The sequence below is a fragment of the Tribolium castaneum genome, chromosome 1 (genome assembly GCF_031307605.1).
Source record: "Tribolium castaneum strain GA2 chromosome 1, icTriCast1.1, whole genome shotgun sequence".
Classification (NCBI taxonomy): Eukaryota; Metazoa; Arthropoda; class Insecta; order Coleoptera; family Tenebrionidae; genus Tribolium; species Tribolium castaneum.
The window spans coordinates 9,681,397-9,704,553 of NC_087394.1; the positions used below are offsets into that span (position 1 = coordinate 9,681,397).

The 23,157-nt window shown below is 29.2% G+C and overlaps 3 protein-coding genes and 1 long non-coding RNA gene across 5 annotated transcripts in view; 2 read left to right on the plus strand and 2 right to left on the minus strand.

Annotated features, from left to right (window-relative positions):
• LOC659040 (follistatin-related protein 5) overlaps positions 1 to 636 on the minus strand; it is a 233,176-nt gene extending 232,540 nt beyond the window's left edge. The window contains exon 1 of the mRNA XM_008200745.3: positions 544 to 636. The gene's annotated coding sequence lies outside the window, so the exon portion shown is untranslated. The remainder of the gene's footprint in view (positions 1 to 543) is intronic.
• A 5,645-nt stretch (positions 637 to 6,281) lies between these two features.
• On the plus strand, positions 6,282 to 6,777 carry LOC135265775 (uncharacterized). The gene is made up of 2 exons (XR_010333630.1): positions 6,282 to 6,409; positions 6,466 to 6,777. It is a non-coding gene; the product is annotated as an uncharacterized LOC135265775 (long non-coding RNA).
• Positions 6,778 to 14,668: 7,891 nt separating this feature from the next.
• ix (intersex) lies at positions 14,669 to 15,744 on the minus strand. The gene is made up of 4 exons (XM_008200746.3): positions 15,481 to 15,744; positions 15,371 to 15,432; positions 15,227 to 15,311; positions 14,669 to 15,177 (listed from the first exon to the last, which is right to left on the minus strand). The coding sequence occupies exons 1-4, from the start codon at positions 15,619 to 15,621 to the stop codon at positions 14,965 to 14,967; spliced, it is 501 nt and encodes a 166-aa protein (XP_008198968.1). The 5' UTR covers positions 15,622 to 15,744; the 3' UTR covers positions 14,669 to 14,964.
• Positions 15,745 to 15,955: 211 nt separating this feature from the next.
• Positions 15,956 to 21,177, plus strand: Vha26 (Vacuolar H[+]-ATPase 26kD subunit). Of its 2 annotated transcripts, XM_015978525.2 has the most exons (5): positions 15,956 to 16,118; positions 16,230 to 16,405; positions 16,459 to 16,627; positions 16,699 to 16,719; positions 20,596 to 21,177. In XM_015978525.2, the coding sequence occupies exons 1-5, from the start codon at positions 16,086 to 16,088 to the stop codon at positions 20,896 to 20,898; spliced, it is 702 nt and encodes a 233-aa protein (XP_015834011.1). In that variant the 5' UTR covers positions 15,956 to 16,085; the 3' UTR covers positions 20,899 to 21,177. The 2 variants fall into 2 exon arrangements, with proteins under 2 accessions (XP_015834011.1, XP_970621.1); XM_965528.4 differs by lacking the exon at positions 16,699 to 16,719 and having other exon boundaries at positions 15,958 to 16,118.
• Positions 21,178 to 23,157: the final 1,980 nt, after the last annotated feature.

Below are 23,157 nucleotides of genomic sequence, written 5' to 3' on the forward strand. Positions count from 1 at the left end.
AATTCACGAAAAATTCCGAATCGATTGGAGAGGCTTCCGCCCCTTGTCTTGTTGTCTATTTACACGTGGCGGTTGCGTGCCGCCACTCAAACCGCCCCCCAAAAAAAGTTGTTTGAATTGTGATACCATCGCTTCCGTTGCAAGACTTAACTAATTTATGGGCGTGCCTTGCTAATTCTTCGAACGTCATACTTGTTCCAAACTTACAAAGCTCCAGGCTAAACCTCCCAAATAAATCCAGATAACATCAAACACAGTTTAAAGTACAACAACGTGCTTTAAAAGCCTAATCTTGCCACGTCGCTCTTCTTTAAACTGCTAATTAAACTTTCGAAATTCTGGCGGATGCGCCGGGAAAACAACAACCCAAAGTACTCTCTTAACACTCGCACCTAAACTAAATTTTAATTTCAACAAGCAGTGAAAAACTTCCCGAAACAATTGTAACATGGTCGCAATTTTGCTCAAATAAATCACTTGTTTAGTACTCGCAAGCCTTGGGTATCTACAGAGTGTTTTAGTAAATTCTCACTCGCTACTTACGTTATCGCAATTGGGGGAAACACACACAATGTGCAAATTATGAGATCATGTTACGAGTCACCACAGTACAGCGTCTCGACGTAAACTGGCGTTTGAAAGGGATGTGCGTCGCGACGACCCTCTCACTGGCGCATGCGCACCTCGAATATCAATAATATGATTGTCATATAAATGCTGGTGAGTAACCTAATGTAATAGAATAAATTATCTTGTCGCAACTTTCGAAAAACCAAACTTAAATTCCAATCTTGCGTGTACAGCGGGTAATCGAAAACGCTCGAAAAATTTATTGACGGCTTGTTTCCAAACTTGATGTAGTGCGAAATTGCGCCAAAGTTGGTTTTTGGAGGAAAAAAAAATAAATGCGAGTCTTGGGATTAATAATTTTCATTAGGGAAGGGCTAGCATTTACGTTTCATTTTCTAAGGTCAAGTTGCGTTCGGTCTCAATTAAGGGCGTTACGTCATCTTGGGAATCTGGAAAAGTTCGCGATTGTATCGCAAAGTGTTTCCTTTCTGGCCTAATTAAGATCGTTGGAGATTTTAATATTTGGGGAGAGGCTGCGATGGTAATTATTCGTGAAGTGGCTAAAGTATGGTAATATGAAACCTTGTAGCATGCACGATATTTTCATAATTTCTTATAATCCATCCTACAATTGATTTAGATAAGAACTTGGGTGATATTCATAAAAAGTAGAACATGCTTATACTTATATTCTTTTAACTAGATGTTTACATCCATATTCATAAAATTTTAAGTAGTAATATGTAGATGCTAATACTTATGTACAATGTGTTCAAAAATGGTTGTTCATCTAGTCTTCTATGAAATTGAAAGTAATGTGCCGCTTAATTTAAATTGTGAAACAAAGTGACAGTTCCGTCAAAATAATGCAAAAGGCTTCGAATCAAAAAACGAAAGAATATAAAACATTAAAAATCACGGAAATATAAAACACAAATCACAAAGAAAAACACAAAGAAGCTGCACAATGAATTCCATAGTCAACTTGATGAACAATCATTTTTGAACACTTTCTAGTATTAGCATATGCTTAAAAATCATAAAAAATAAGTATCTATACTTATGTTGATATTCATAAAACAGAGAAGTTACTAACAAAAATTAGCATGTATATATACTTAATAGATATAAGTACAGATTGTTCAAAAATGTTTGTTCATCAAGTCCCCTATGAAACTGAAAGTAATGTGCCGCTTAATTGTGAATGCTGTCAAAGTGACAGATCCGTCAAAATAATGCAAAAAGCTTCGAGTCCAAAAACGAAAGAATACAAAACATCAAATATCACGGAAATATAAAACACAAATCAATACAAACCTTGAACTTTAAAAAAACTTTGCCGAAAAAAGCAAAAACTGAGTAAAAAGCTAATTCAAAGATTTGACTGAGAAACTAAAATAATCATTTCCATAGTCAAGTTGATGAACAACCATTTTTGAACACACTGTATTTGCTTATAAGAATAAGCATCTTTTTATGAATATGGATTCAAGTATTTACTTTTAGGTTGAACTGATACTTTTAAGTAAATGCTAATACTTATAAGTATAAGTATTTACTTTTAGGTTGAACTGATACTTTTAAGTAAATGCTAATACTTATAAGTATAAGATACTTATACTTATATATATTATATAAGTTTGATACTAATTTTTATTAATATCACCATTGTCTCGTCTTGCTTTGGCGTTAGAATGAATAGTTCGGTCTTTATTAAAAGAGGAATTGTAGTTTATGGATTCAGAACTTTAATTGGAGTGCACTCTCAAGTGATACGTTGCTCAGTAAAAGTTTTAATGTGGAAATTGAATGTGCATTCTGAAGTCGTCAGAATGAATTAAAGACAAACTTTACCAATTTCATGTGTGTTGTTACATAAACTTTTATAGAAAATTAGGTTTCGTTTCATTAAGATTTCAAGTGAATAATTGTGTGAAAAATTATTTAACAAACAGAATCGTTTGTGGTAACGAAGTAATAAGAATAAACATGTTTGTTTTTTATATTGTTGTAAATAAAAGATCAAAAAGGCGGCTTTTACAATCGTCGGGAAAAATGCATTGTCCTGCGCTTGCATGTTACAACTGTAGAGACAATGAAAACGTCAATGTTTATCTCTGGAATAGATTTATTTGTTGGCGGTGGTATTTTATCAGTCTAAATTAGAGTTCTTTTGATGGTCCCCATAATATTTTATACTTTTAAATAACTATAATTACAAATCAAATTTTGATACAGAAATTATTTAAAAGTTATTAGCGGGTGTCTTTGTACAGGGTGTTTCAAGTTTTAGTGCCAAAAAATAAATTTTTCTAGTATTCAAAAAAAAATATATAGCAAACGATAGAGTTTCTAACACTCTTCAATTTGCTGCTGTAATGTAATCTTGAAATGCAAAAAATTACATTATATATTTTTTTTCAAATCATTGCAATAATTTTTTCATAATAAAGATTCTCCTATTTTTTAAGTGAGAATTCCAAAACTGAAATAGTAAAACACCCATAGAATTTTGAGCAATTGAAATTTTAATTTGATAAAGGTCAGGTAAATGTTCTATCTCAGTCACCTTTGAAAAAACAAAGCTCGTGTCTTTGCTTGATTCACAAAAAATTGTAACGTAATATTTTAAAAAACATTCAAACTTTTTGAGAAAAAATCTACTATCTGCTTTCAATGATCTCCAAGAAAAAAAGCAAACATTCAGCAAGTTCTTTGACAAGCTTTTTCTTAACATGATCCCGTCATACTTCTAACCTGTTAGAAATAATCCATGAGAATTAATTCATTTTCTACCAAAAAGTAAAGTATTGCAATATTTTAGTTTTGAAAAACCGGTGCTTTCTAGTGTCAAATTCCTGCTGATTTCCTTCAAATTTGTTACTGATTTCTGTCACATAGATAATTATATCGACATTAAAAATTTAACTGAATCGGAATGAATAACCAACAAGCTATTTATTATCATTATCACACAGTAAATTGTGATATAATCTGTTGCCAAAAATTTTACTATAATTAAATGATAAAAATAATTCTGGGTGATACCTACTTTTTTTAATTAAAAGTATAATATATGATCATAGTTTAGGCATACCTTAGTGGTCACTAGTTAAAACATGCTTGTCTTACAGTTTAAATTAGAGAAATTTTGGAAAAAGCTCCTATTCTTAGACGGTAATAAAAAAACAAAAACGGTTAGAAAAAAAACTGAGACAGATGCTGAAGGAGATAGAGGGATTCTTCCCAAATAATAGTTACTCCAAAACTTTTTTAATCAAAATTGAGTTATAAAATAATGCATGTTTGTTTATCACTAAATCGGATCGAAAATTAGGTACATTACATAACACGTTTAGGTTTGGTATGTTAACCAAAGACGAGATTTTTGAATGAAACTTCTATTATCACAAATAGATCAAAAAATTATAAGAATTGTACAATTCTGTATAGCACATTAATTTTTTTTTTTTCACTAAAATACACACAATTTCACGAAAGTCTTTTAAACAAGTACAATCGTTGAACTGAATCAGAAATGATGTTTTTTTACTCTTTCGAGTGACATTTTGGATCAGAGTATGGAAGAACCAGTTTGAGGTTTCCTGGAATAATTCCCCTAAACAACAATTGTGCAAATAAGAAAAAAATTCAAATATGCACAAAAAAATAAAGAGTTAATTGAAAAAATGTAAACAGTAGACCAAATAAGAAGATTGCTAAACTATAAAAAAAACAAAAAAATTTCTGCAAATAAAGAAAAAAAATTAAAAAATTTTTCACAAATAATTTTCACAAAGATTTGGAAAAATGCCAAGTGGCTAAATTCATATAGTAGAGTAGTAGACTAATTACAAAAAAAAACCTGTGCAAATAGAAAAAAATTACACATATCCCCAAAAATTTTGAAGATAGTCAATTGATAAAATACAAACAATAGACCAACTAAAAAATTTATAAACTTAAAAAAAAACAAAAAATATTGTCGCTTTGTTCAAAATTGGTTAGCTTAAGTTGGACAACGTTTCAAATACCATGTGATCATTTGAATTTATAATTAGAGTAGGCATGTATTAGTTTTGTAACTTGTGTGAAAACGCTGATTGTCATAGTTAATTAAGGTAAAAAGTCAAGTAATATCTAATATTATAGTACATTTTTCCCTCACTTTGCACTAGCTTACCAATCACAATGAAAAAAATTACGTACTCTAATGATAAATTCAAACGATTGCATGGCACTTTTTTCAAATACTTAAATATTTCACATAACTGTGATGAGAGTGATCACAAAAAAAGTCGAATTAGTCACATACTTTTGTCTTTTTTGAGCACTTAAACCGAGCAATAATATTTTTGAACAAGCTATTTAAAAATCACCTGACGCTATCATCGCTACAAAAATAAGAACAAAAATCTCAATAATTTTTGATAATTTTAAATGTACTTGAAGCAGAGCCTAATTTTACAAAGTTGTAAAATTAATTTATTTATTTTGAAAAAAACACTTCTGCACCTTGAAAGCTGTCCGTTCCTGACTGGAACCCTAAGAATTAAAAATTACTATACTTTATATCTCTCGGTATCATCTCAGATAAAATGTAACATGAATAATTAGGAACGACTGCAAAAAGACGACGGTGCTTGATTTTAAAGAGCTCTTACCTTGTGAATTTACTTAATGCAAACCTCTTCAAGTTCTCTATGTGCAAATCTGGACAAAATGAGAAAAGCCCTTCAATAACTTAAAATTCTTAAATTCACAATCGTGCGAAGCGTAACTTCGCTAGAAATAGTTTAATATACAAGGTGATTCAAAAATAGCGTACAATCTCTGGGGTGCTGATAAAAGACATCAAACTGAATTAAAAGTTCCTATGACAAAAAATTGTTTGAGCCTTTTTTCACAAGATATACCCCTTCAAAGTTAAATTTTTAAGTTAATTTTTTTGGCTCTAGGTTAAACAAATACCTGTTGAGAAAAAAACAACAATTAGTGCCTAAAGATAATTAAATAATTAAAAATCTTGTAAATTCGACCACAAATTAAATTCGACGTCTTAGGAAACAAAAGAGAAACAATCGATACCGTTGCTAAGGAAAACAAATTAAAAAATTTGAAAAAAAGTTGCTTGAAAAAAAATCTGACTTACGAGAGTTTGTCCGACACTTTTGAATCACCCGGTGTTTGAAATACAAAATTAAAAAAAAATTAAAAAATGAAGACATTCGATGGAAACACTTCATTTACTAGTAAATACCAATATGTGTGAGAACAATGGTTTTATCAGTTATTTCTGTAAAGAAATTGTATTTTATTGACAATTCAGCCACTCTTTGCATTCCGAGAATATATTGCAATTAGCATTTAAAGCATGTATAGCTTGTATACTCGATGATCCATATTTTAGAATGTTGATTAATGCGGTGACAAGCTGTGTTCTCTTCCTGGACCAATATATTCATGGAGGTTTCACACGCGTTGGCTAATTCATCAAATACCTACCACATGAAGCCTGGCATAATTCGTTCCATACATGTTCTGAAATTTTCAAAGCAAATATCAAATCGGATATATTAACATGTATACCCCATTGAGAACCTCTATTGCCATCTACTGAACCAAATAATGGATTATCAGTTATCACACGCAGAGATAATAAGTTCACAATTTTGACAATCACAGTGGCTTTCAAAAATTAATTTCAAATTGAGTTTCCTTAGTAAGTTCAGTGACATTGTCAAGATCGCTCAAAATTCTCGTAACCAATTTTGGAAATGGATTTCGATTTTTGCGATTTAACAAATTACCAACATCCTCCGTGTTTGTTTACACTGTGGTATTTGTTTTTGTTTTTTAATTATGCTGGAGAATACATCGATCGTTTGATTGAAGCTCAGAGAGAACGCAGGGCAAGGGAACCGGCTCCTGAGCCTGAACCACAACGACCTGAGCCTGAACCTGAACCTGAACCTGTTCAAGAACCTGCTCAAGAACCGGCTGACGAACCGCCTGCTGAACCAACTGAGGAAGAACCGCCAGAAGAAAGTCAACCAGCTGCTGAGGGCGACACTGGTGAAGGCAGCGAAGAGAAAAAGGATGAAGAAGCCTAAATTATTAACTCAAATTTGTGTTAGTTTTATATTAAATCCATTGTCAAATCGTGATTGTAAAAATGAGTCCTAATTATAGTTTTTTTGAGTAAAATCCCTTTTTTTAATTCTGTGATCTTACTTAAAAATACTGAAAAGTAAAAGAAAATCAAAAGCGCTTTTTTTTAAGTTTTTACTTAACTTGCTTTGTTGTCTGTCTGTCTGTTTCATATTTTTGGAGCCAAATTTGAAAGAGTTCCTGTTGTCCAACTGAATTGAAATTTTGCATACTTACATAATCTGCGTGACAATGCAATCCTATGTGGTAAAATACCCCCTAAAAGGATTAAATGAGGTTTTGAAGTTATATATTATGTTTACAAATGGGTTTTCGCTGTGTAGATACCGTAACTTATACCAACATTAACGGTATGTTAGTCATTGGGAAATATATTAATTAATACCTAATCATTTTTATTACGTTTCGTTACAAACAAATGTCGCTATTTTTTTTAAATTCATTTATCTTGGACGATAGAATATAGACACAGAACAGAGGTTAGGATGTGCCTTCAATGCTAGCAGCTGTTTTCTATTACATACCACTAAACAAGTTTGCACAAATCGGTAAAATAATAGTGTTAGAATAATAAGACGAAAGTAAATCTCAGAAAAAAAGAAAAAGACGCTTGGAATAAGTGAAGACTAAAAAACAATAAATAACAAATTTAAAAAATGTTTTTTAGAAAAAAGCTTTTATTTAAAAGATGCATAAAAAACATAAAATATAAAAAAAATGTTTTTCTATCAGAGGAGAATATTTTTTATTACAAATTAGGATTTTAAAATTTATAAAAGCTTTGGGAACGGTCATATGTAGTAACAATATGGCATTACAGAATTACCTTTTAAAACTGAGCACTGTTTCCAAAACTTTTATATATTGTAAAATCCTAATTTGTAAGAAAAAATATTCGCTCCTCTGATAGAAAAACATTATTTTTCACTTTTTACTTTTTTCTAAAAAAACTTTTTTTAATTTGTTTTTCAAAATTCTTTCAGTATAAATTAGGACAGGTCTCAGAATTGGACATAAACAATAAAATTACAAAATATTTAATATGTTTTCGTTTAGCGTTAGTTTTATTCTTCGCATTGCCCTCTCTGGGGCAATAAATGCGGCAAAAACTCTGTATTTTATGAAACTTTTCAGTAATATTTCCCTGTGTGTTTTTGTATATTTTCCGGCAGAGCGCTTTGATGCGGCATTTATATTCACATTTTATTTGAGAGTCATCTGACCAAAAGAAGTTGCGTTTTTCTGTCACTGCGCGAAAATAAATAAATGAATGGATCATAAGCTTCAAAAATAATACGGTTGAGAAGCGTAATTTAGTTTTTCCTGTATGGCGGAAAATCCCGTCATATGAAACAGCGAATAAGTTTGAAATTTTTACGAGGATCGTGACATAAACGTGAAATCTTTGACACTGAACAATTTGGGGAAATTTGATAACTATCGATAAAATTATAGCCGGGGTTATGTTCGATAACTATATTTCTTGTATCGGAAATAGCCTTCCAAGACATTTTTTACACGTTGGCATTTTGCGGCGCAGCATTTTCGAACATATTTTCTAAAATATATTGCATTCGTTAAAGGAACTGAACGTGTGGTATCACACCGTTACGTACATTTATCGAAATGATTGATACTTTGTGCCAGCGGAATAGTAAGTTGCAACATTTTCTTGCGGAAAATGCTCAAGTATTTACAATTTTTCTTGCGGAAAATGCTCAAGTATTTACAATTTGTTATTATGCTTTCACGTGCCATTTTGATTGGGTGCACTGTTTGCACGTCGATGCTCGGTTGTTTGTGGTGTTATATCAAAGTACAGCTTAATGGAAAATGTGTACCTACGTGGCAAGAGAATTAAATTGACAATCTACCTAATATGTTGGATTAAATTCACTTAACTATTTGGAAAAAGAACGGTTAAAATTTAGGTGGTAAACTCATCTAACTGTTGTTAAAAATTACAACTATTTTTTTTCTACTTTGGTATCACAAATTGTTCATTGTGAAACTGAAAGTAGTTTCACAAAAAGAGCTTTTGTGCAACTCCTTTTAGTAAATTTTTAGAAGTTGTATTGGCAGTGCTGGGCTGTGTGTCATCAGTCATCACTGTCATATAGTGTGTGGTCTGTCAATAGCGTCAAGTCGTTTACTGATAAAGCCCGAATAATTAACAAAAATAAGAGGAAATAGTTTAAACAGATTTTGATAAGTTAAACTAAACAAAAACAAACAACATAAATAGAAAGTAGAAAAAATTGTATATTACACTCGTTTTATAAGGCACTCCTTCGTCGTGCTCCAAAACCCTTCGTGCCACAATAGAACGTCTTATAAAACTCGTATAATAATATACTACTTTCACTTTTAAAATTGAGATATTACCGATTGTAATGAAAATTCCTAAATCAATTAAAATAACAATTTTTGTTTAAAGACGGCAACAAGTGTGCTTTTATGACACTTGTTTTTTAATATAGGTACTATTTTGTTATAAGTTTAATTTTGCATTTTTTAAAATTATTTCTGTTTTTGCTTTTTCTACAACTTAATTCAAAGAAAATATAATTTAATGCCCAATATTTATATCTTCGTTAAAGCCCATTTTTCAAAAAAGTTTACAAACAGATCGAGTTTTATCTAAATACTTCTGACATCATTCTGACCATATTCTCACATATCAAAATTTAAGAAGTGATAGGTTTTTGAAACATAAAGATTACGTATAAAATGTGTATGTTAGGTTGTTTTTTGCAATTGTAACTAGTGTTTATTGTATTGTAGTTTTAATTGTATTTTAATTTTTTTTTCCTGTAATTGGGTTATGTACCTGTTGGAAAATAAACTAGTATTATTATTATTATTATTATTATTATTATTATTATTATTATTATTATTATTATTATTATTATTATTATTATTATTATTATTATTATTATTATTATTATTATTATTATTATTATTATTATTATTATTATTATTATTATTATTATTATTATTATTATTATTATTATTATTATTATTATTATTATTATTATTATTATTATTATTATTATTATTATTATTATTATTATTATTATTATTATTATTATTATTATTATTATTATTATTATTATTATTATTATTATTATTATTATTATTATTATTATTATTATTATTATTATTATTATTATTATTATTATTATTATTATTATTATTATTATTATTATTATTATTATTATTATTATTATTATTATTATTATTATTATTATTATTATTATTATTATTATTATTATTATTATTATTATTATTATTATTATTATTATTATTATTATTATTATTATTATTATTATTATTATTATTATTATTATTATTATTATTATTATTATTATTATTATTATTATTATTATTATTATTATTATTATTATTATTATTATTATTATTATTATTATTATTATTATTATTATTATTATTATTATTATTATTATTATTATTATTATTATTATTATTATTATTATTATTATTATTATTATTATTATTATTATTATTATTATTATTATTATTATTATTATTATTATTATTATTATTATTATTATTATTATTATTATTATTATTATTATTATTATTATTACGTTATTTCTAATTTTCTTGTTGTTAACTTCTTACTGTTTTCAAAAGTCTACTCCTCTATCTTTCTGGTAAATATAAAAAAATTAAATTGAATTAAATAAAAAACGTACCAACACTTAATTACCCACAAAGAGCTTTATTTTCTGTTTTTGTCTTAATTTACAAAAATAAACGTAAAATCCAAATACAAAAAAATTGTAAAAAAAGCAAACATTTTTTGAATAAGGAAAGAATAGAGAGATAATGTCATTTCTGTTAAAAATAACCAACTACTGACTCACACTGTATACACAATTTTTGCTAAAAAACCTTTTAAATTTGAATTGTGAAAGCGCTTAGTGTAGGTACACTATGATTGTCTATAGGAAGTTTCACTCTAATTTAATATAATGCTTTATGATAAATAACCAAAATTAAAAAAAAATCATTAACTTATCAAAGAGAAGGTTGTTATGTAACATTTGAAGGTATTGTTTGTATTACAAAAGAAACGCCATAATTTTTAAAAGTCACTAAAAAATGTCCTCCAGTCAATAAAAATTTTCTTGTCGCGGAATTTTTCCCTTATTTTATTTCTTCTTTTTTCCCTTATTTTCCCTTAAAACACCAAATAGTCACGAATTTTTTGAACGATCCTTGAAATATTTTTCTATAATATAAGAGTAATTATCTCATGAAGAGCAATTCAAATGATTTTATTCAGATTTCGAACGTGTCTAAAGGGCTAACGCTTTATAAATAAAACCCTATTGTAATTAATGAGGTCCAGCTAGAGTATACAGAGGTATACTTTGGTAAATAGCGTATATAAATATTTTTCTTATTTTCAAATAATTTTAATTTTACCTATCATCACTAATAGATGGGTAAAAATAGTAAAATTACTAGTTAGTAATACTTTTAATTGTAACTTGTAGACACTTTCGAAAATAAAAACATTCTTTTTTTTAATATTTTACTGGACTGTTGTTACATTATTTGCTACCTTACACCACATCTTACAGAAAAAACAACCACCAAATATAATTTGTCAAATATGACAAAATGTAACTTTTTGCGCGATTGAGTTCCAAATAATTGCATTACCACCAAAGAAAATCCCTACTCTTTATTACTACCATTGGTTACCACGGCTTTGTCCAAGACAGTATACGTAGTGTTTCCAAGCTCAACCAAATGTCTACGGTAAGTATTTTGCTGTTCTAGAACATTAAATATATTTATTCAAAACTGAATTGGAGATTTATAGAAATAATAATAATAATCCGCCATCGATACATACATTTTCAAACATCAAGGTATTTTAGAGATACGAATATAAAACGTAATGGTTATAAAATTAGAACAAATGGTTTTTTCAATTTTTATTTGTTCCTCTCGAATTGGATTTCTATTTTTATGATTGCAGTTAACTTTAGAGCTTTACTTCAGGGGTTTAAATTAAATAAACTTCTATACATTTGGTACGAGTCTACGAGTGGTGTAATAAATCGCGTGCCTTCGATTGAGCTCATAGGTGTGGAATCCTTGCGCGATTGTGAGGATGAATCACGGATATTTAGAATTTAAATATCACAGAGATAGGTACAATTGTCAGAATAATTTTCTGATTAATTGCGATTCTATTGTTACGTGTAATATTGGGGAGCTTAGATTTACAGCTTCGTGAATTTAGTAAGCAAAGCATATTTGGTTTGTTAGAAGATATGTTGCCTTAGGAAACACTGTATGTAGGTATAGAAAATATGTCTTGTTCTATTATTTACTGCCTGCATTCTGCATTCAGAATGCTTCGTATTTCATATTAAATTTAGTAATACGAGAAATTATCTGCATATGGTATGCAGAACAATTGTATTCATTACGCCTTAATGAAATATTTCGAATAGTTTAAAAACTAAGAAAACAAAATTCAAATTTTCATTTGCAGGTGTTCATTCAAAAAATCACAGCTTTTGAACGCTTTACAAAAAGTGAATAGTCATTTTGGCATTTGATAACTAAAAGTTCCAAGAGTCTTCTAAACTTTTCAAGATTCTTAGCGGTCAAATTGCCAGGTTACTTTGAATTTTTTTTATGATGATCAAAATTTTCAAAAAATGTTTTTCTACCATGTTCATTCAAAAAGTTCACAATTTGATGGCCTATATGATAAACGATCTGTTTTTTGTGATTATTTAAAAAACTGTAAGAGATAAGTCTAAGACGTGTTGATAAAAGTCACCATAAATGTCGTTGTTCTTTCGACTGTCGTTAAGAAAATAGAGTCGTTATAGCCGTTTTTGATAAGCATTTTGAAAAAATCATACTAGCCTTCAATTTTGGCAGTTGACAATTTTGAAAATTCTAGAAAGCTTTTTGAACTTTTGGTTATCAAATCAAAAAAAATTAACTTATTGTAAAGAGTTCGAAAGCTGTAATATTTTAAATAACCCCCTACAAAAAATTTAACAAAATAATTGTTATACCTACCTCAAAAATTATGACAGATAAGTCCTAACACCATGGGTAATATTGTTTCAGTTTGAAAAGTTGAATTCAAAAATGCATAAAAAAATAGTTGGTTACAATTTAAAATTTTAAAGTTGACACCAATTTCTCATCGTTCCGAAAGTTCAGCCATTTTGAAAATAGTTTAGTTGAACTCAAAACAGTCGATTTGTAAAGTATACCACATTTTAAAGCTCTGGCTACACTACAAGTTAAAACGTTTCTAATGTAGGCCTAAAAAAATCAGTATATACTAAGAATAAAAACTGCAAAAAAAACTGTGAGCCAACTTGAGTAGAGAAAAAAGTAAAAACTCATGACGTCATGACACAAATTAAGCTAAATTCGTTGAAATAAGATAATTTGCACGTAATTTGGTGAGTTTTTTCGCCGAAATTTATTGAAATATGTTAGTTCCTGTCCCAAGATAAATGGTTATTTCCATTTAATTTTAAAATAACGTTGCAATAATTCAACCAATAGTCTAAAACAACGTCTTTGCTAATTTTTATCGATAGATAGATAGATGTAATCAATAAAGTTATAGTTTATTTATTACATGTACATTTACCAACCTACGTTTACATTACAATTTCATTAATTTCCAAGTTCCACAAAAAATTTTGAGCAAAAATATTAAAAGAGGAATAAGAATCTCCAATTTCATTGTTTTATAACTCTCATTAGCAATTGAAATTATTTATTCCATTGTCTGCTTCCAAATTTAAATTAACCATTCAATTAAATTATTGAATTAAACCAAAAATTCCCACTGATTGGTTTCTCCCTTTATTTTAATGGCCGACCTTAAATAGACTAATCAAATCCAAAAATAAAATTTTTGAATGAATCAAAAACTCTAAAGTGATTGGTTTTCCCCGTAATTATGATGGCCGACCTCAAACGATCCAATCAAAATACTTACAAATTTTACAACAAATCTTACGTGCACTACGTTAATTCATAAATGATGAGTCTGTCTTTGTCACATCTCACATCCTTATTAGACTCTTTCATTGACTTACCCCTGGGGGTCGTGCTGGAGGTTTTACTGATAGATGAAAAACGCCAAAATTAAAATAATTAGAGGAAATAAATAACAAATAATAAAATGAAACTGATTAATCGCAATAAATCCTGAATTATTCGTGTTGAAATCAACGCGCATGCGCGCGCTTTTCTTTAAGTTGACACTTGACATTTCGAAAATGCTTTTTGAAAATTCACGAAAAAACGAAAATTCCGTGGAAAGTGTTTCAGATATGTAATTCAGAAGTGATAAAGTGGCACGTAAATATTATGTTTTGCAAACGGTGCTGGTGTTTTTTGCGTGTTAGTACCCATACTAAAAGCGACAGTTCTTATACAAAAAGTGGTTCAAAATGAATATTTTCACCACACATGTTGACTTTAAATGACTAGGAGCCCATATTCTCAATCATAAACGTTGTCATTTGAGGCCCAGAAGCATAAAAAATATTTCCAAAGTGTCGTAGTTTTACGGTTGAGACAAGTTGGATAGTCGGACTCCTAATACGACTCCAAAAAACATTCACTGAGACTTAAATTTATGAAACATCTATCCACTATTTACCCAGTTAATGATTTTTTGTGTGGAATATGATTTTACTAAATCAGATTTAAAAAAAAACGGTCGTAATTACATTATGTACAGACTGATACAGAAATACTGTGTCCGTTGGCAATCTGAATTTAAATCAACACTTTTTAGCGATTGTTTAGCCAGATTTCATCAAAGATAAACTGACCAATTGGTCAGTTTATATTATTATATTTATATTTAACCTAGAATAAAAAAATGTCCACATTGAGAAAATTCTTTATTTGAATACACACACTTATCAATCCTTATCACTGTTAAATTAAAAAAATATATTTAACCATTATTGAGGTTTCAACTAAATTTCTGATCAAACCGACTTGTGACTTGGTAAATTAGTAGGCAACAATGAATTATTTATGCTATTACAATTCGTCAAGTGGGCTATGACTGTGTAAATTTCACATAATATGCAACTTTAATCAGAAACTTAATTGAAAACAGGGTATAAAATAAAGACGATACAATAAATAATTTACAAAAAATTAAAATTGCTGGAAACGTCAATCAGAAGGAGAAATATTTTGAGCCGCTGCAATTAATGTATCATGAATTTCTTTAGCATACGCCACTTGAGCACTAGCAGTGGCCAAAAATTGAGGATATGACAACATATTTTCATTAATTCCAATATTCTCGCTTCTGTGGGGAATCACAGGAACGTGCAAATATCGATTGCTACTTTCCGCTTGGCCAATGCATTTTATCGAAGTTTTCTAAAACAAACAATAAACATGTAAAAAAACAACAAAATCAAACACTCACTAGATGTAACTCAATTTGGTCACATATTGAGTAAAATTCTTCTAGATTTTTATCGAATCGTGGTATTGGCACATCAACCCCTTTCCTAACATACAAAAACAACAATGTTAGTAGGTATTTAAAAAAAAAAACGGAAAAACCTACAAAGAGCCCGCATCCACTTGACTATTTTGGTTTAAAGTTTGTGCCGCTGTCTTAATGGTATTCTAGGAGAACAAACATAAGCAAAATTATCATTTCACAAAACAGCTTACAGAAAGCGACTCCCTTAAAGGCCCAATCAAGGTTTTAATTTTGGAAATGTTGTCCAGGGGCTGGTGGGGCTGTTGCTGTTGTTGTTGCTGCGGCTGTTGCGGATTTGGTTGGGGGATCATTCCCATTCCCACCACATTCATGGCTGTTATTTTATAGCGATATTTTCTAATCAAAATAATCAAATTGTTTTACTAAAAAAATAAAGGTTAGATTAGTTGTCAACAACAGTACAGATTACAGATCGCTGTGCGTGGTTCACAGATGTTCCGTTAGGTGGACCGCTATCACGGACATTAAATTAATCAAAAGAGCAACTTTCGTAAAAAAGTAATTTAAACGGGACAATATCTCCACTGATTATGACCACTGTTAAATTTTGCTCAATTTTTTTGTTGTTACGTTTGATTACTGCCACTTAATTGATTAGCAAATTTTCAAAAATAGTTAAACGGTTGCGCCATTGACTGTCATAAGGTCAAAATCATATGATCAATCAGTCTGTCACACTTTTGAGACAAGTTTTACTATAAAGGCGTTGTCTAAGGTGTCCCGTGAATTCAACCAATTTATTTCATTTAAAAAGTGTTAAAAACAATCTCCAACAATGGCACTAAGCGATGTCGACGTCCAAAAACAAGTAAGTCAATAAAACACAAATCTATAAATACCAAACCCTCACAAGAATTGTTCGTACACATTTAATTCAATAACGAATATAATATTAAGTCAAACGCAATGTTCCTCACAGATCAAGCATATGATGGCTTTCATTGAGCAAGAAGCCAATGAAAAAGCCGAAGAAATCGATGCGAAAGCTGAGGAGGAGTTTAACATTGAAAAAGGGCGCCTGGTCCAACAACAGCGCTTGAAGATCATGGAATATTACGAGAAGAAGGAGAAACAGGTGGAATTGCAGAAGAAAATGTACGTAAATCATTGTCCTGGGCTGCCTTTTCATGTCATGTGATCTATTGCAGTCAGTCGTCAAACATGCTGAACCAAGCCCGTTTGAAAGTATTAAAAGTGCGTGAAGACCACGTCCACAATGTGCTGGATGACGCCCGCAAACGTCTGGGCGAAATCACCAATGACCAGGCGAGATATTCACAGCTTTTGGAGTCTCTCATTCTCCAGAGTCTCTACCAGGTATTGATCCTAGCTTAAGATAAGGGAATGCCTTTCAACTTTTATTTCAACCTTTTTTTTATTATTTTTAGTACTTGGGAATCAGTGATGAGGTATCACTTTATTATATTTTTCTTTTGTCTAGCTTAGACAATTCTAGTTTGTCTTTTTTTTAATATTGTCCTAGTTTTACTACTCTAGCTTAATTTTTATAGCAAGGTCGGGTAACCCAGAGTGAAGCCTGGACGTAGGACGACTATTAACTTATCGACTATTATTTAGTTTAGTTTAGGTTTAGAAAAAAAAAATAGTTCATAATTTAGTTTCTAGTTGTGGCACAGGTTACTCACAGATGGCCAATTGCTACAACTTCGGAATTATTCGACACCGTTCGTTAAGTTAACTTGTATTCAGATGGCACTGCGAACAAAGTGGCGGAAAATTTTAATCCAGTTTTAGATTATTTTAATTTTTATTAGGTAAAAACATACAACAAAATATTACGTTAATACATTGTAACGTGGTAAAAGGTCAAGTTTTTAATTTGAAAATTTGGCCGAAAGGTAATCCGTCCAATGGCAAAAAGTTTGGAAATAAATAGTATTTCTTTTAATATTCAAACACAAATACTATTTTCAAAACTTCTTATTGCTACACATTTTCCGTGATCAACATGAAGTTGTTGATCTAAGAAATAGTAATTGTTTCGAAGAAATTTTAAGAGGTAACGTTTTTTTATAGTTATTAATAACACGAGTGCTTCAAGAGAAGAGAATTTTAAGTGTTTTCGTATGAGTATTATTCAATTTTTTTTGTTGTAACATTTTAATTTAAAACATATTGCTATACGGAAGCGTGTTTTAAAATAGTGAAAACGTTAATTTAAAGCATGTTACTATGGTAACCGTATTTTAAAATAGTGAAAACACGTTGTTATCGGAAACGTGATTTAAAATAATGTTTACAATCTAGGATTCAGATATTAAAAAGGAGGTTTAAATTGTAAAATCCACAAAAAAAAGTGTTATGTATTATTTCAGAGAGAGAGACGGCGGCGGAGTTTTAAGATATTAAAAAAAAATTATTCTGTGCTTAGATACAACTAAAATTGTCGATGAATTTGATTAAAAATGCACAGAACTTAAGACTTTGTTTACAAATTAATTACTTTCCGTTTCAAACTTTGTAAATGTTAGTAAAAAGGTTATTACATAATAGCGGTGGAGAGATTGCGAAAACAAGGTAACTCCATATGTATAGTGTATTTATTTGTATGTGTATAATTTTATATTTGTTTCCCCAAAACTATTTTACCTATACAAATTTAAAGGCAAGGAAAACCATATTTTGTAGATAAAAAATTCTTCAAATAAAAAAAATTTTCATTAGGGCTTGAGTCATCGGCGTAGGACATAAGAGGCAACGAGTTGTTAGTCTTTGATGCTCTCCTCCTAAAAGGATTTTTTCCTGTGTCTTGGAAACAAATAATGGTACATTAATCTGCGTTTGCTGTTAAATACCTTGCAAATTTTTTCTATGTATGTGATTTTTTTCAGAATTTGTACACTTTATTACTATTAATTAATACGACACTAATAAATTGCCAAGCAAACAATTCCTTAAAAAAATAGTTGTCTTTTTATTTTAATTTTTAACTTATACTACTTGTTAATTTTTTGGGTTTAGTGACATTTTCTTTACGGATTTTTTGCATAAAATATTTCAGCCTCACTTGTTTTAAAATAGTTCACTTGTATAGTGAAAAATATAAAATATTTCGTAACGAAAGCTGAATTTTGAATATTAGTTTTTGATTGGTCATTTTAAAAATATGCTTTTAGCAAACTAACTTTGTATACAAAATCTAACCAACTATCTTCAAAAAATTACAAAAAATAATTTTATATAGTATTGTTAGTTATTCACTTTTTGCTCAGAGAATTAGCGAAAATAACTTTATCGTAACATCAGCTTCCAAGCATCCAATTTAAGAGTATTTGCTAAAACTAAGTGTAAATCCTGTATGTAATTGTTTCTATTTTTTTTAATATTGTGTTTAAAAAATTTGGACAAACCTGTCCATCCAGAATTGTCTTTTTTCATTTTTTTGTATTGCATTTTTTCTGCTTATTGTTGTAATAATATTTTTATAAACTCGAATAAGGCCAAAATTATAATTACATAATTACAAATATTTAGGTACGGCGCTTGACAACTATTCCTTTATTTTGATTGAGGCTGGTTGCTTTTTGAGTTGTTTTTTTTTTAATTTGTTATAACCTTTGAAGTACTATTTACCTATAACAATTAAGTAATCAAGATTGCTTTTTTGCTTTTTCCGTTTTTACTTGCTTTCATCAATTAAACAAGTTTATCTGCTTGAAATCAAGCAAAAAAATATCGTAAAAATTGTTTAGGTTTTTTTGTATTATACTCGTATTTTTACTCTGATTTAGTTTTCTGAACGAAGAAATTGGAAAAATCTTTCTAAAACATCACAACATCCCATTATTTAATTTTAAGTTTTTTGCTGAAACGAGGCAATTTACACTACTTTTCTTCTTTCCGATTTTTTAATACTGCATTTTTATTTAATAATATTTTGTTATTTAGTTTGAAACATATTTGTTTATCGATGTAATATAATATTTCTACTTGCTCAAAATAAAGACAAAAATTTCTAATTAGAAATATTGATTATTTTTTTCTTTATTTTTTTTATTCTTCGACACTGTCAAAATTTACGTTTTTTTTCCTCTGTAAAGAAGTTTTGACAACACGTTGATAATTATCATTATGAAACGTCAGATTATTTTTAATAGATTTAAAGCAATTTTAAGCCTTGTTGAGTCTAATTCGAAGAATAAAATGGTGTATTCAACTCGTTTTCGTGTAAATGGGAAATAAATCATTTATTTCACCTCGTGTATGATAAACCATTCGAAATAAAGCGTTCGATTTATACTCAAACTCGTTAAATAAATAACTATTTTATAGAAACTGGTTAATTTTTTCTTTGTTTTTCATAACTTTCTTATGTACCGTCAAAATACTACAAGTTACAAATTACATTGCCATATTTCCTCGAAATAAATAATAATAAATTTTTCGGTTTATCATCAAGTTTTTAATCTACATTAATTTTGGAGTACAAAGAATTCTTGCTCAAAACATACAGACTTAACCAAAATTAACGCACAAAATTTATATTTATGATTTCAAATGCTTTTGATAACTTTTTTCATCTCTTGAAACCTATTACTTACTTTTTATTTTTGAACTTTTTACTGTTATTATCGCATCAAAAATAATTAAAAATTTATTATTAAATTAAATTAAATTAAAAATCAAAAATAAAATTGTTTTGTGCCTAAAAACTAATTTTGATCGAAAATGGATACAGAAGAGTCTGAAAATTACATGTATTGAACACCTCCAGGGATTAGAAACGAAGCTAATGTAGTTTCATTGGATTTGTTACGTGAACAAAAAACAGAAAAAATTAGGAAAAATAATTAAAATATTCCATGTTATGTATCTATGTTAAATTATTTTGTTTCTTTTTAATTCTATAATACTAAACCGTTTATAGTATTGAACATTTCACACAAAATTGGTTTTGTTTTTTTTAGATTTTGTAGTTTTTATATTTGCGATCTAAAGTTTTTATTTAAACTATTTTTTGGTAGTCACACAATTTTTTATTGTATCGACATTTACAACATTCCAGTGTTTCTGTATCTGAATACTTTCCCACAATTTATGACGAAGAGAAAGCAGTGAAAAGTGCGGACAACTTTTCATACGGCCGTCTGTTAGTCTGTGGTAACAGCATTCAAACAAATTTCTGACAAAAGTGACTTGTGATTTTGAAATTAACTTGATTTCAAATAGGTCACTTTGATGAGGAATTTATTTGGAGGCATGATATTAGAGTCTAATCCACCATACCAGTAGGAGGTACATTTGTTAATATATGCCTTTTTTAGTTGTTTGAGAACAATATAGTGGTGAGAGTCAGGCAACAGGACAGGAGTATAATCCAGGGCATTCTCCCAGTTGTTGCGACGAAATACAGGGACGCCACTGGTAAAGACGTTCATCTTAAAATCGACGATGAGAGCCACTTGCCATCCGAAACCACCGGAGGAGTGGTTTTGTATGCGCAAAAGGGTAAAATCAAGATTGACAACACCTTGGAGGCTCGTTTGGATTTAATCGCACAGCAACTTGTGCCAGAAATTCGTACGGCCTTGTTTGGACGTAACGTCAACCGTAAATTCACCGATTAAATATTATCAAGACAATTTTTCATCTCGTTAAAAATAACATTTTTACTGTAATTCCAAGCATTTTTAATGCACCACCATAATGTAAAATAAAATTGTTGCTTACTGTACCAATGTTGTATATTAAATTATTTAGAATTGTATTAAGAAGTATTCCATTTTTTGTGTAGTTGCGTTTGTAGCTATTCAAGGTCGTGGTGGTTGGTAACCTCATGTAATCAAATGTACAACCCCATTTGTAAATAGATGGTTTTATGTTGAAACAATACATGTTACAAATTATGATGGAGTTTTATTTATTCAACCCGAATTTACACATTTTCTATGAGATTTATTTATGTTTTAACAAACACGGGACTCTGATCAATATGCCATGAAGTCGTAAGTCCGTCACCGTCTAATAGAACCAATAATTCGGTGGCACAGCACATTTTAATTAGAAATTTTTTTAATGCTAAGTAAGTATAATGTCATTGGAAAAGGACAAAAGCCACCAAAGTGATGTGAAATAATAAAAAAGTTAAAAGAAACTTCAACATCAACAATAATAATTAATAGCGTAAAATTGCCATAAATGTACCTGTTTTTTTTCTCGACAAAAAACCTAACATCCTTGAAATCATACCGTATTTTTGAATTACCTAAAAGGTCCAAATTTAATATAAACCAGAATTTTCTTATAACTTTTGACCAAAAGAAAGTTTTAACAAAATTAAAACTTTAACCTACTTTTCCACGTTCTCTACCTTCAGGTACATATGCCATCCCTTTGATAGTTTTATAACATATTTTTTATAGAAGTTTTTTGACTTTGTATACGTGGTCAATTGTTTTACCGAACTTTTCAATCGACTTAATGCTAAAAAAAAATTTAGTGAATTAGTCATTTCACTCCAGAATAAAAATAATAATTCAATTCAAAAAAGTGACTACTCCTTTTTTATTAAAGCCGATAAAAATCGAAGTTGGGTTTTTAAACAGAAAAAACATAGTTTCTGTATTTTGGATAATCCAGGAAGTTATATACACGACTTTTTGGAAAGATAAACGTCCATCTTTTAGCAAAAAGTGTGATTTTGTTACAAAAAAACGCCCGACCATGCATTTAACCACAAATATCCTGAAAAAATTGCACTGAAAGACTCCTCATATTCCCCTTATAGCCCTACTATGTCACCTTGAAATTTTATTTTTTTTTGAACCACCTAAAAAGCACTGGAGAACGTTTGATTCCACAATGATGATGAGTTTCAAAATTTTGTGCATAAACAAATTCCGGTTTAAATTTGAGCTTTCCTGGTAGTTTGGTAATTTTGCGGTTTTAAACACAACAAAACAAAATGTAAATGACACCCCAATTACTAAATTTGTCGGTGTCGGTTTATTAGCAAACTCTCTCTCGAAAAAAAAACTGAGAACAATGTGTTCAAACTCAAAAAGGCAAAAATTGTAGTATTTACAACCACCCCGACTTCTGACTTTTTTTTGAGAAATCAGGCGGCGACACTTTTGAATTACTCTGTACGAGAATTTACAAGGATTAGTATTCGTCAAAACACCGATCTTTTTTTTTCTTTTAAAAAAATGTAAAAATAAATTTATGATTTTGAATTTACGCTCTTGATTCTTTAATGAATAGGCTCTATGAAAAAATGCCATAAACAATAAACTCCTAGAAAAAATAATCGCCTAATAAATAGCTTCTCCTGTACCTAATTTACAATGCAAAAAATATACTCACTTGCCATTACCTTTCACAAAATTATTATAAATAAACACAAGGTCAGCTTACTCAATTTGCGTGTTAGGATGTTATAATTTTCATATTATAGGGACCTACAATGTCAAAAAAAAATCAATAATAGTGACACAATGGGAGCTAAAAAACTCCACTAATTTATATTGTATCCAAGTCGTTGTTCAAAAAAAAGACCATAAAAAAAGGAACTGTACCTTCTGCTTTTTTTTTCAAATCTTAAATGCATTATCTTAAAAATATCTTAAAATATTTAAAATATCTTAAAAGCAATTCGAAGAAACATAATTTTAAACAATGAATCTTTTCAGGATATCTGAAAAAAACCTTGTAATATTTTGGAGAGAAAGATTTTTCTTAAGTCATTCCTATCTGAACAAATGCTTCCTGATTTTTTGACTGAGACAGGAGCGAAAGCAAGACAAAACTGACAGATACAATGAGAAAACGCAGAAAAAAACGAGGATAGTAAATAAAGAAAACAGGAGAACTAACAGAAGTAGGAT

Coding starts and splice junctions, on each gene's coding strand:
- ix (XM_008200746.3), bottom strand. CDS start 15,621: ATGAATGTGGTGGGAATGGGAATGATCCCCCAACCAAATCCGCAACAG. Junction 15,433..15,480: donor CTTTAAGGGAGTCGCTTTCT/GTAAGCTGTTTT, acceptor TTGTTCTCCTAG/AATACCATTAAGACAGCGGC. Junction 15,178..15,226: donor ACCAAATTGAGTTACATCTA/GTGAGTGTTTGA, acceptor TGTTTGTTTTAG/AAAACTTCGATAAAATGCAT.
- Vha26 (XM_015978525.2), top strand. CDS start 16,086: ATGGCACTAAGCGATGTCGACGTCCAAAAACAA. Junction 16,119..16,229: donor ATGTCGACGTCCAAAAACAA/GTAAGTCAATAA, acceptor TGTTCCTCACAG/ATCAAGCATATGATGGCTTT. Junction 16,406..16,458: donor GTGGAATTGCAGAAGAAAAT/GTACGTAAATCA, acceptor GATCTATTGCAG/TCAGTCGTCAAACATGCTGA.